Here is a 13185-nt window from a genome sequence, read left to right as displayed (position 1 = left end):
GGAGGGATTGGGGGCAAGAGGAGAAGGGGACGACAGAGGATGAGATGGCTGGATGGCATCACCGACTCGATGCACGTGAGTTTGAGTGAACTCTGGGAGATGGTGATGGACAGGGAGGCCTACCGTGCTGCGATTCATGGGGTCGCAAAGAGTCGGACATGACTGAGTGACTGAACTGAACTGAATTGAACTGAACGCAACTTTTCTACACTGTCTCCCCTCTCCTCCAGTCCCGGAATGCTACCAATAAGAGCCTAGACAAAGGACGGCCCCATTTGGGAAACCTCCACTTGCAGGAAACTTGCTCCATTCCAAGGCAGGCAGTTCATTCCATCTACCATGGGCTTAATCTGAACACAGACCACTTTACCTTGTAGAGGCCAAATCAAACTTGCTGTAATTTAAGCACCCTTGAAAGTGCTCAAATGTACCCACCCCAGGGCCTTTGTACATGTTGTTCCATCTACCCGAGTACTCTTTCATCTGTCCTCAGATGACCAGGTCCTTCTTATCCTTTCAGTTCAAATCTGTCTACTCCAGAGAAACCTTCTCTACGACTCTTCACTCCATCCTACCTAGTTACCATCCATCATGATAATCTGTGGTTTTTGTTTTGTTTTGTTTTTTTGCACACATCCCTACTTGTGTGTTTATATCTTGCTGAATTCCCCAGAGAACATAAGTCCCACGAAGACTTATGAGAGACTTGCTTCTCTTATTCACCACTTTGGTCTCTTATGATACAATAGTTGCACCATAGTAATCACATTAGTTCATGACAGGCACTCAAACATATGTTGAGTGAATTTATGAATTAATGAATGAATGCTTAATTCTATGCACATTGTAGATATTTAAATACTCAGAACAGAAACCTAAATAATATTTATACCAACTCTCACTACTGACAACTCACAAGTAGTAATCATGGCTTCTTGTGTTGAGAAAAAATATATAAAAAAATAAACAAATTGAATAACGGCTCCCCAAGCCAGCTTTATTCATAGCAGCACTGTCCCTAGTAATCTGTCTCTTTATCTCATGCAAAGGGAATTCATGAAAAGGCACTTAAGTGCATGAAAAATAGATAGCTGTTTCCTGGAGACAGGGCCTGACATAATGGCATAATTATGAACTGTCCTTAAAGAGATCACTCAGCTGGCAAGTAGTCAACCAGGTCCATTGTAAATGCTGTCACAGACCCTCAGAACCAGATGAGCAAGCCTAACAACCAGACATGAAGAATGCACATCTACAGGGTATGTACTGAGCCATGGTACCCTGGCCCACTATGTACCCCTGGGCCAGTAGAGAGCAGAAAAGCCTGGAGAGGGATGAAAGTTGCTACCCTTGCCTGGTCTGGGGACACATACTCACCTCAGCAACCATGAAAGATGTCTGGAGAGAAAAGCCACAGGTTCTTGGCAGGCTGTGTGCTGGAGCAGAAAACACTGGAGATCTGGGTGGAGTCCTATTCTATAACTTCCAACTGAGTCACATCACCTTCCAGCATCTCAGTATTCCCATCTGTAATTGGAGGTTACTAGTTCCTACACAATCTTTCTCAGAGGCTGGTCCAAAGAATAAAGCCACACCATACCAGATGCTAATGCATGTTGTAATCCACAAAAATGTACTGGGATTTACAAAGCACTGCACAAAGATAAATTACTGATGGCAAATTATAGTAGTTTATAATCATAAATAATTGCTGCAATTACGATTCCAGAATAGGCATCCAAACACCTGGAGGCTGACTGATAAGCACAAGGAACACCTTCATGGGAAAGATGACTTATGCTTTCTGTGCATCTTTTAAAGCCCCAGGCATGGGCATGCAGGAGGTTCACAAGTACCCCAGATGCCCAAGAAGAAAAACCTGGATCTACAAGAAAGGGCACGTTCCCACAAGTCACCATTTGCTGCTCTCAGACAACAAGCTACAGCAATTACTTGAGACATCTCTTAAAGCGCCCTAAGTCTCAAGGATAAATTATTAAAATCTACAAAGAAACTTCCCTACCATAAACAGAGACCAGATCACGATTTCCATCCTTGACTCCAGAGAAGATGTCATAATATGGCTTAATGAGAGGTGGCAATTATAAAGAGACAATGTCAGAAAGCGCCCGTGCCTTAAATTGCTGTTAAGTTGTGTCTGACTCTTTTGCGACCCCATGGACTGCAGCCTGCCAGGCTTCTCTGTCCATGAGATTTTCCAGGCAAGAATCCTGAAAAATTGGGTTTTCCCAGGGTTGCCTGAAATAAGAAGCTTTGCACAGAAGGGCTCTTTGAAAATGCATCAAGTCATTAAACTCTGTTAGCACCTACTGTTTACATAACTCCACTCAGTGCTGCAAAGATAAGTGAGCAGGTAATATTCAGCCTATAGCATGGGGAATAGTGCACCAAGGGCTATAAAAGGGGACCAGGTGTTAGAAGAACACATAGGAAAAGGAAATTTTTTTCCTCCTGGGAGAAATACAGGAAAGCTTCATGAGTCAAGTGGCATTTGAGCTGGGAGAAGAAAACAAAACAGAGATAAGATTTCTTTAGAAGCTGAGATTCTTAACTGCATCTGTGAATAGGCTTTTAGGAAGCCCTGCAAAAAAAAAAAAAAAGTATATTTAAATGAACGATAAAGTCACACAGGACTTCAAGTAATTGGTATTAAAATACAAAACTTACTTTAAAAAAGACAAATATGTGATAGAGTACCATATGTGATTCTTTATTAATGCAGTCAATAAAATCTAGCAGCAAGTCTAACATCTACCATAATTTCAAAGCAGCGATGAATGTTTTTTGAGACATCTGTAACGTCTGTAATATGAAATGACAATGTCTGTGATTTCTTTTGGCAACAAAAGCAAAATACAGAGATACTGCCAATACTACTATGGTCTGTTACCTACTTTTATAATGAAAGGAAATGAAATACTGCAGTTGTTGTTTAGTCACTCAATCATGTCCAACTCTTTGCCACCCCATAGACTGTAGCACGCCAGGCTTCCCTGTTCTTCACCAACTCCCAGAACTTACTCAAACTCATGTCCACTGAGTCAGTGATGCCATTCAACCATCTCATCCTCTGTTGTCCCCTTCTCCTGCCTTCAATCTTTCCCAGCATCAGGGTCTCTTCTAATGAGTCAGTTCTTTCCATCAGGTGGCCAAAGTATTGGAGCTTTAGCATCAGTCCTTCCAATGAATACTCAGGTTTGATTTCCTTTAGGATTGACTGGTTTGATCGCACTCCAAGGGACTCGCAAGAGTCTTCTCCAACACCACAGTTCAAAAGCATCAATTCTTCGGCACTCAGCTTTCTTTATGGTCCAACTCTTACATCTAGCCACGACTACTGGAAAAACCATAGCTTTGACTATATAGACCATTGTTAGAAAAATGATGTCTCTTCTTTTTAATATGCTGTCTAGGTTTGGCATAGCTTTTCTTCCAAGGAGCAAGCATCTTTTAGCAGTCAATAAAAATAAAGATGTAATCTTTCCCTTTTCAAGTTCAGAGATTCAAAGTTATTGTTTCCAAGGACCCAAGTTAACAAATTCAGATAGAGAAAACGGCCCAAACAAAAGAGTTATTCAGGTAAGGCAGGCCAAACCCTCAAATCTCACCAACAAGAAGGTTCTTCATCCCTCGATCGTTATATTACAAAATGTCCTGTAATTTCCAAAACAGTATCTTTTTTAAATAAAAAATGAGTGAAAGAGGCTAGAAAACATCTTTCCACAGGTTATATATAGTTTCTTTCTAAAAGTGGAGTAGATGACAGCATGTTGGTAAGTTTACTAAGAAATGTACATATATATGCAATAGGATTATGTATGAAAAACTGTATGCAAGTATGAGTGACTGTAAGCATGTTTTATAAACATCGATGCCCAGAAAAAATTGTGCATCAAATATTAATAATAATTAGAATTCAGAGGTGATTTTACTTTTATCTTTGTATTTTCTGTAACTGGAAAATGGGCCCGAAAATACCCCAAAATATTAGGTGATTTAGGGTAGCACACATTCCACACAGTATAAAACAGAGCTGGTACTAGCACTCAGAAACATCCTTCTTTTGTATCTTCAGCTTTAGCACTGAATGCACCTGAACACAGGAGGTAGGCATAATTATTTGCCCCAACTTAACTATTTAGAAACTGAGATTCAGAAACTTGCCCAAAGTCACAGAGAAAGTAACTGGAGAAACTGAGACTAGAGTCCAGTTCTCCTGTCCCTTGAGAAGGCAGAATAGTATCACTGTTGAAAGCAAGGGCTTTTGCAACAGCCTGACCTTGGTTAAGTCCCAGCTATGTCACTTAGTTGCTGGTAAACTTGGACAAATTCCTGAATTTTTCCAATTCTAGAGTTCCCCATACTTCTTTACTTCAAAGGGTTATGCTGTTGATGGAAACTATCCAATAATGTGAAACCCTATGACAACCTCTGACATAAAAGAAACATTCTCATCTCAATCACTATGCCTCCCTGTCTCTGTCCCGGAGGAAGGATTCCAGCATTATCTTCCAGAAGCAGCAGATGTAACTGCTCGTTAGGCTCAGCAGCCCAGTTCTAGTCTCAAAAGTCAACTAGGATCAGCTCACTGTGTGTATGTACAGCTCTACTGAACCAGAAATGCACAGTATCAGGCTGAACTGAACATGGGACAGGATGTTGGAGTGCTGAGCAGCCAGTCTGGGGATCTCTAGGGATTCAGATTCAATAGGTCTGAAAGGGGATCAGATATTCCAAACTGTTAAAAAGCTCCAGGAGAGTCTAAAGAGCTAACATTCAATGACAAGTTCCTGGTTTGACATAAGAGAGTCCACTATTTCTGTGAATACAAAAGGGGCCCAGTCTAATCACAAGCAACGCATCACCCAATGGCTGGCACGACAAGGCCTCATGGAAAGACCAGGGCTCTTCTGTCATGAAGGGCAGTGACTGCCTAGAACAGTGGAGGGAGAGTGGAAACCAACTCAAACTAGAAGCAAAAATAAATGTAGAGGGACTTCCCTGCCCCAGATGCATAATGTTTTCAGAGCTGGAACAGACTTCAAAGATGACTTTGTCTGTTATACAGATACCACCACACATCAGTGACTAGAACGCAAAGGAAGTTACCAAGACTTAGCAACGATTCACAATAAATCCCCTCAGTAAAGATGGCTGGATGAATTCATTAAGGAAAAGTAACACTCAAACACCCGAAAGACAAGGCTTCAAAATGGCCTACTCCGTAGACACAAAAAGTGCCTAAAAATATGGTAGATCTGACAGCACTCAGAAACACTCAAACACATGTCTGAAAGGAGACAAGAGTGAGCAAACCATTCTCTTTTTGGAGTTGATGGGCAAGCGGAAGAGGGAGGGGTCTCCCACATGAATTAAAGTTTTTGCTCACTATTTTATTCTTATGACCCTACATACTGTTTGGCAAACAGTATGACATTCAGTAATTACTTGTTGAATGCATGAATGTAAGAAAGACCTGTATATGTATGGCTGAGTCCCTTTGCTGTTCACCTGAAACCACCACAACATTGTTAGTCGGCATTGTTAATACCCCAATACAAAATAGAAAGCTTTGAGAAAAGAAGAGAGACAGGACAAAAGAGACCATCTCTGCTCCTGCAGGCTAAGCAGGGTACTGAGTGGTACAGCACTCCCCAGGGAGTGGGGCCTCTTTGGTTGTCTGGTCCAGAAATGACACAAACAGACTGCCCACACAGTGGAAGGAACATGAGCTTTCGGGTCAGACATCCTTTTACAGGTTCAAACGCAACCTCTGTACGGTCTTGGCATAAGTACTTGACCTCTTTGAGCCTCAGTGTTTCATCTTTAAAAGGGGATAATACCATTTACTTCACCTCTAAAAGAGGCATGATGATGTTTATCCTTATAAAGTCTCTGGGAAAAAAATTACATGAATAGATTTATGCAAAGTAGCTAGCACAAGGGCCAGCATACAGTATGAACTTAACAAATGGTAATGTGAGTTGGAATTAATCATGCCCTCTACAGCCAGAGCCTTTCTTCTCCTAAGTCACCTCTAAATATACTCTGTAGTCTTTCTGATAGGAAGCTGCAGAGATAATTCTAGTGTTAAGTTCACTAGATTTTCTAAAAATGCCAATTTCTTAAAAATAAATAATAAAATCCTGTATACCTTCCTTTTTGGTTTACAAAGTAACTACATATGCACCCATAACAATTCTGAAACCATGCATTACTATATCCATGTTTAATAGATGAAAATATTACTATCCATGTTTAATAGACAAAATTATTATTATTTGTGTTTAATAGACGAAAAAACTAAGACCACTTAGCCAGCAAGAGGCAAACTAAGACAGGAACTATAGGTTTTAACATTTATTATAAGGACCATCATTTTCTCAACCTGAAATTCAAAACAAATGATCCTTTTATGGAATAAAATATTCAAATTCAGATTGCTCCAGGACTCACCTCAGATGCTGCCTGGATTACCCTAATACTTACAGCTGAAATCAGAAACAAATTTCTGAAAGAAGAGGGAATACTTTGTTTTTAAACAAAGTCCCTCCTTTGGATTTAATGCATCAACTCTTTATTAAAAAAAAAAAAAAAAAAAGACCTAGAATCAGGCCAATGTGAGATTTAGCAACCTCTTCCACTTATTAGCCATGGAACCCTGGATGATTCTTAATCCTAGTAAATTTCAATATCTTTATCTGGATAACAGGAAAGCAATACCTACTTCTAAAGTTATGTGAAATTCCAGGCACCAAGAAGGCAGTCAGTAAGTGATGACTCCTCTAATGACCACACCATGGTACTGACCATTTGTACTGAAGGGGAAGTATATGGACTGCTTGTTTCTTCCTGGTTCTTCTAGCTTCTGCGTAACCCCTGTTCTGCATCTGTTCAATAGGGATACAACCAGTCTTCATCCAACTTCAGCAGGGGAATGAAGATAACAAAAGAGCTGGCAGAGATATTATGCAAACACCAAATATTATTAAAACATTAATGAACTCTGGCAATTTCCCTGAATTTTGATAAATGGCGTTTATTATGCACTGCCTCTCCCACAATCTGGGCTCTCAAATATTAACTAGATAATAACAGCAATCATTCTCCAAAAAGACCAAGGTGTAGAGAAATAAAAAGCGAATCTAGATGACTCCCACAAACACCTACTTCCAAAGGAATCAGAATCTCCGGACAGAGAATGTTAGGACAGACCACAAAGCCACTGTGTGACCAGTAGTGGGCTCAGACCTATTCCATAGCATATGCAGACCTCCACTTTGGTAGGGCAGTGGAGTTTCCTGGTACTGACAGGTCACTGTTTATGACAACAGTCTATATCACCACTTTGCTCTTCTGCATAAAGTTAGCTCCAATCTAGATAAAACAAAAAGGATCTTGGAAGCTGGGGGTGCTTATTCCAGGCTAAAAGTCTCAAACAGAGAGTGGCTGCTCCTGCCAATAGCCTAAAAAGAGAGGTAGTGTTATCCACAGTTCCATTAAAGAGGTTTGCACCAAATTCCCCTGTCATTTCATTCTGTGTGAGGGGATCATGTTTTTAAGCTGCTGACAATCCTCAGGTGCTGCTCCAACAGAGGCAGAACAAAGCCAGGAGGACGCAACCCCACATCTCCCCTCACCCCAACTCACAGAAATAAGGGCCTGGTCCCACCCCTGTAACACCTTAACAAGCTGAGGGTTATTAAGACACCTCATTCGCATATTCATTAAAGACTCTGAGCTGTGGCAAGTGAAACAAAGTGCACAAAAAGATTTTGTTTTTTTAAGCCCAGCGAAAATCCGCTTTAGAAAAAGTAAATCCACACAGGGACCCTCGCTGTCGCCAAACCTTCACTTGTCTAGAGCAGCCAGCACCTCATTAAAGGAAAGCAAGCAACACACAAATGAATGCAGCACCGCACACAGGCAGGCTCATTTCGCCATCTGCCTTCTGGTGTCCAGAGGGGTAAGAGGCTTAAATGATATTCTCCTGAATTTTTCTCTCCTGCAGGTGGAAACATCAGATTCCCAGGGGGCGAAAAAGACCGCTCTTGCAAGATCAAGTGGGTAAAAAGGAATAAAAGGGAATTTCGTTTACCTGTCAACACACTCATGACATTCAACACAAAATGAATTAAGCAATAATTCATTTGCCATTCATATCTGGGTAAATTTGTGAAATCAGTGTATCAGCTGTGGGGTTAACACAGAAGTTCCTAATGAGCTGGGCGTTTAAACTTAACCCCTTCCCATAGCCTCCCCTTTTCTGCTCCTTGAGTATCCCTGACTGATGGTGACCAAGCACCTTTTCCTAGTGAATGACCTAGAGCAGGAGACATCGGAATTCATTTGGGGGCTGTAAAAACACAACGGGCAATTTCCATTAGACACGCTGAAGAGAGAGGCAATGATTAAACAACTTAAATAACTGCCCTGAGCATTCTCTGTGTATCCTCACCCTTCTGACAAGCACCGTGCTGGTTTTCAGATCTGAAAGCTTTGTAAGCTTGTAAAGTTTCCCTCTGGAATCCCATCCCACCAGAAGATTAGGGAGTAATTTAAACACACGCACACACATATACACACCCCACATTTATCTAAATACTAGCTGAATCGTCGAATATCTCAACAGAGTGCTTTCCAACCTCATACACAATCTAGGAACACTTGGGGAGAATGGAGCAAAAGGTAAAATCCAGCCCCAAGTTTTAATGTGCTTCATACAACTTCCCAAAACGTTACTACCCTCCGCGGCCACACGTTCAACTTGTATTACCCACTTCTTGGGCTGTGGGGAGGACGCAAACCGAGACGGAAGGTACACTCTGATAGAACTAGCAACGAGAGGAGGCAGCCGGATGAAATCCAATAGATGGCAGGAAGAAGGGAAAAACTCAAGTCTTCCTCTGCAGTCAAAGACCTTTTCAATGAAATTTTCCACTACCTGGTAAATTGCCCAAGAATGTGTTTGTCTAGCTCACAGAGACGCGAGGCAGGCAGCGCTACACTGGAGTCCCAGTTCGGTGGAGTGTTAACCCCCAGGCCACGTACTGCATAGCAGCCAGAGTTGCCTCGGTGAGCCGCAAGTTACGTGGGAGGCTCCCACCAGCGGGCTCTCACAGCAATACCCCGAACTACAGGATACTAGGGGGTTATTCGATCGCCCTGCCCGGCTCAATTATTTTCCTATACACAACATTCAACAATCTGTTAAGGACCTGTAGGTGCCAGGCTGGGGGATGGGAGAGGCAGCTTTATTCTAATCCAAACGTCGCCGAGGTTCGAAACCCAGGACACCTCTCTCGGCCAGCGAACAGACAGAAAACAAAGAGCAAGGGGCCGGCGATCCTCGGGGTCAGAGGTCTAAGCGCGGTCATTTTCGAGCTGGGAATTAGGAATTCCAAGCTTAGCAAGAACCCTGGAGAAGCACCGGAAATGCTTTGAACCGCTTCAATGGGAAATCTATTTGCAAATCAAAGTTGCAGGAACTCCGGGCGCCCAGCCTACTCGAGCGGGTTACTAGGGAACACCCAACAAGTTTGGCCACCGGGGGCTCGGCGTGACAGCGCCGCGCCGCAAGACTGCTCGCAACTTGTCGCTCGGGAGCCGAGCCAGAGCCCCAAGCTGTCTCCGCTCCCCGAGCTCCAGAGAGGACCTGAGACTCGGCGCAGGGAAGGAGCACGTCCGTGCCTCCGGAGACAAATCCCTTCATTGAAGGCGCCGCGGGTTCTCATCTGGACCGCACGGCTTCCAGAGGTTTCCCCTCAACAGTGAGCCGTTTCACCACCAACGCTTCACCTGCCTACCACCCCCAGTCGGCGAGAAATTAACAAAAGAGTCAGTAGTCGGGGGCGGTGCGGAAAAGGGACCCGGGGCAAAGTATAGTTAGGAGGGAAGGGAAGGCGGCTCAGGTTGCGGCGGAGAAAGAATGGAAAAGGCAGAACTGAGATGGGTTATACCCCAGGCACCTGGCTCCGGGAAGAAAATAAGGAAAGAGCGCACGAGAAGGGGGAATGGGTTCTTTACCCTGTTTCCCATCACTCTCTCACACACACACCCCTCTCTTTTTCCTCCTTACCCAGCATGGAAAAGATGAAATCCTTAGCTGTGTGAATCTCCAGTGCTCTCTGGTCGTCATATTCCCGCTGGTCGTGCTTCGTAAATTCTTGGATGAGTTTGTTCAATTCCTCCACCCGAGCTCCCGACCTGAAATCCAGCTCCGGGAACGCAGGCTTGTTGTTACAGCCCAGGGAGGCTGCCTTGCTGGCGGTGGGAGCCGCCATCTTCATACAAAACGCGCCGAGTAGCAGCTCCGCGGCGGCGGCAGCACCCACCCCCGCCCCCCCACCCAGCCCCCCTGGGCCTCCTCCCCTCGTCGGCTCCTTGGCTGTGACCCCGGCCCGTGGGCGGGCTGGCGGGCCGGCGTCTAGGCGGGCGGTCCCGGCTGGGTGCGCTCCGGGCGTACGGGCTTCAGGAGGATCTGGACTGCAGCGAGAGTGCGTGTGTGGCCCCGACACCCTTTCCTGCGGCCCCAAGCCGGCCCAGATGCAGTAGGTCCCTGCCCTCCCCTGGCCCTCGCTGGCCCCGACTATAGCGGTTGTGGAGCCAACCTAAGCCTCCCCCGGGCGAGGAAAGTGAAGTGGAAACAATGTGAAATTCACCAGCTCTGAAATCAACAAGCTGCCGGCTCCGGTGTTACGGAGCCAGCGCCAGCGTCCCCCATTTAAAGGGACAGCGCACCCAGTGGAAAGAAAAATAAATAAATGACAGAGGTCTGCGCTCCATACCACTTGCCAATCTATAGTCGGGCAGACGTGAGAGATGTAGATGTATTCTTTCTTTGCCTCCACTCCCTTAGGGGGCAGGGATTGCCAAGCGCCTTCAAGGAGAAAGAAGCCTTCCTCTGTCTGATTTTAAGGGCGGTGTCCTGGGCGAGGGCATCCCTATGCGAGGTTTCCGTCTCAAGAATTCCAGCGCCTTTTGATGGTGAAGGAGCCCGCCTTAAGGAATGTAAAAACCAACCTTCTGCCCTCTTCTGCACAGACTGCCAAAAATATTAGGATTAAACGTATAAAAAAGAGTGTCCTCCCTGTCCCGTACAGACATTCCCATTAGCCACTATAGTATTCCTACTTTTGCCCTAGGTAATCAAATTTTCCTGGATAACATCTTATTAAACTTAATATAGTGTCTTAATGATGTTCAGCCCGTTCCAATATTAAGATAGGAAAACCGAAGTGTAGGCGTGAGGAAGGGGAACATAATTAATTGCCCCACGTTCCAGTGAATGTTCAATGACGTGGTGAAAATTCTCAAACAGATAAAATTTGAGCTTCTACTATTTGCCAGGCAGAGTGCTAGAATCTCCGTGGACAGTGATAAGACAAAAGACAAGGTTCCTGAGATGGAGTCATACTCAACAAGGCAGATTCTACCTAAGTCCAAGGTCCTTCAGATGTTTTTACCGTTTATGAGCTTTTTGACTCCGACAATTAGGAGGCCTCCTACTCGTTGTTGTTCAGTTGCTAAGCGGTGTCCAACTCTGCGATCTTAGAAAAGGTTTATCTTCCTTGCTAGTTCTCCAAAATCCAACTTGTCTTATCCCATAGGCTGGATATAAGAGCTTTTTCTTACCTGGGTTCTCATAGCCAAGAATACAAAGTCTTCTGTTGATTTAGGCTCTGTCTTTTCCTATAAAATAGAGGTGATAATTCCTATCTCATAGGTTGTTTTGAAGATTACATGAAATAAAGTGGGCCAAGCACTTAGTGAAATACCTGACACAATAAGTGCTTAATTAAATGTTAGCTACTACAATCCCTGGGTCTGGAAGATCCCCTGGAGAAGGAAACGGCAACCCACTCCAGTATTTTTGTCTGGGAAACCCCATGGACAGAGGAGCCTGGCCAGGGCTACAGTCCATGGGATTGCAAAAGAGTCAGACACAACTTTTAGCAACCAAAACAAGGACAACAACAAACCATGGAGGAGAAGGGTAAAAAAGTTTTTGTTAAGTGAATTGGTAATTTCTTTTTTTCTTTACAAATTAAATGACTGAGTCAATTCCTTCTATGCTTTTTTCTGTAAGCTTTCCCTAAGACCCTCCCCCAAGCTGGTGGCAACATCTTTCTCCTTAGAACCTCCACTGCACCCTTTCAGAAACTTTCATATGCCGCTGATGAATTTTGACCTACTTTTATCATTGTTAATGCAAGTTTCAAACTATGAACTTCCCTAGGATGACTGCATCTTACTCATCTTCAGATTGGTCCCTGCACAAAGGTCCTCAGTGTTTATTGCATCAGGTGTTGAATGAAGAACTTTGGCATAACCAGTTAATTTCTTTTTGGGTTTTCTTCTCTTTGAAACAAACTTTCTCACCCAGCTAATATTAAAGAGGGAATATACATGCCCAGCTGAATGCTGGTGCGCTGATGAGGGAGTTACTTAAAACCCTGGCTTTTGCAGGTCTGCTGTGCTGCCCTGATTTCTCACCTGTGAGAGTATTGCCATTATTTGTGCAGTGGAATAAACTATGTAAGCGGTTGGAACCACGATACAAATCGATCCACTCCCATCTGTCAGTTCTTCTCTCAGGATCAATGATAGCCGTCAGTAAGACAGCTGGTTGAGGCACAATCATTTCATGGATCAGAATGATACTAGTTCACCCATTCAAGCAACAACCTCCAACCTAATAGAGTTTGAAAGAATTCAGGCAAAAATTTAAAACACTCTTTCTTTGTTAATTTCCCAAAGTGTGAATGATCCAATGCTCCTCCTTGTGATACTTACAGTCATAGAGATAAAACAGGTAGTAGGAATTATGCCTTGTGACTCAGCCATGAGTCTTGGATGTTTTGAATAAGGAAGTCAACAAATGGTCTCTCTGTTCTTCAACACTATCTGCTCACTTTCCATCAGCCAGATCAGAATTCTATGAGTTATTGACCTTCAGTGAGTCTGTGTATTTGAATAATGTCCTGAACAGTTAACTAAATACCTTTTAAATGCTCTTATACAGCTACAATATGATGATACAAATATCCTTTGTCCAACTGGCAAAACAGGGAGAGGATCAGATCATAATTTCCTGAACTGGTCTTTTGGGAAACTTAAACCTCTGAGTTCCTGTAGACTGAGCTCCTCAAGGTAAGTGCTGTC

At 43.7% G+C, this 13185-nt stretch overlaps 1 protein-coding gene across 1 annotated transcript in view; it reads right to left on the bottom strand.

The window, feature by feature from the left end:
- The window catches only part of MB21D2 (Mab-21 domain containing 2), a 123105-nt gene extending 111943 nt beyond the window's left edge, over positions 1–11162 (bottom strand). The window contains exon 1 of the mRNA XM_010833422.1: positions 10100–11162. Within this exon, the coding sequence (XP_010831724.1) occupies positions 10100–10310 (211 nt within the window). The 5' untranslated portion in view covers positions 10311–11162. The remainder of the gene's footprint in view (positions 1–10099) is intronic.
- Between the last annotated feature and the right edge of the window lie 2023 nt (positions 11163–13185).

The sequence above is a fragment of the Bison bison genome, unplaced genomic scaffold (genome assembly GCF_000754665.1).
Source record: "Bison bison bison isolate TAMUID 2011002044 unplaced genomic scaffold, Bison_UMD1.0 scf7180017863646, whole genome shotgun sequence".
Lineage (NCBI taxonomy): Eukaryota > Metazoa > Chordata > Mammalia > Artiodactyla > Bovidae > Bison > Bison bison.
This window is presented reverse-complemented; position numbering and strand designations above follow the sequence as displayed.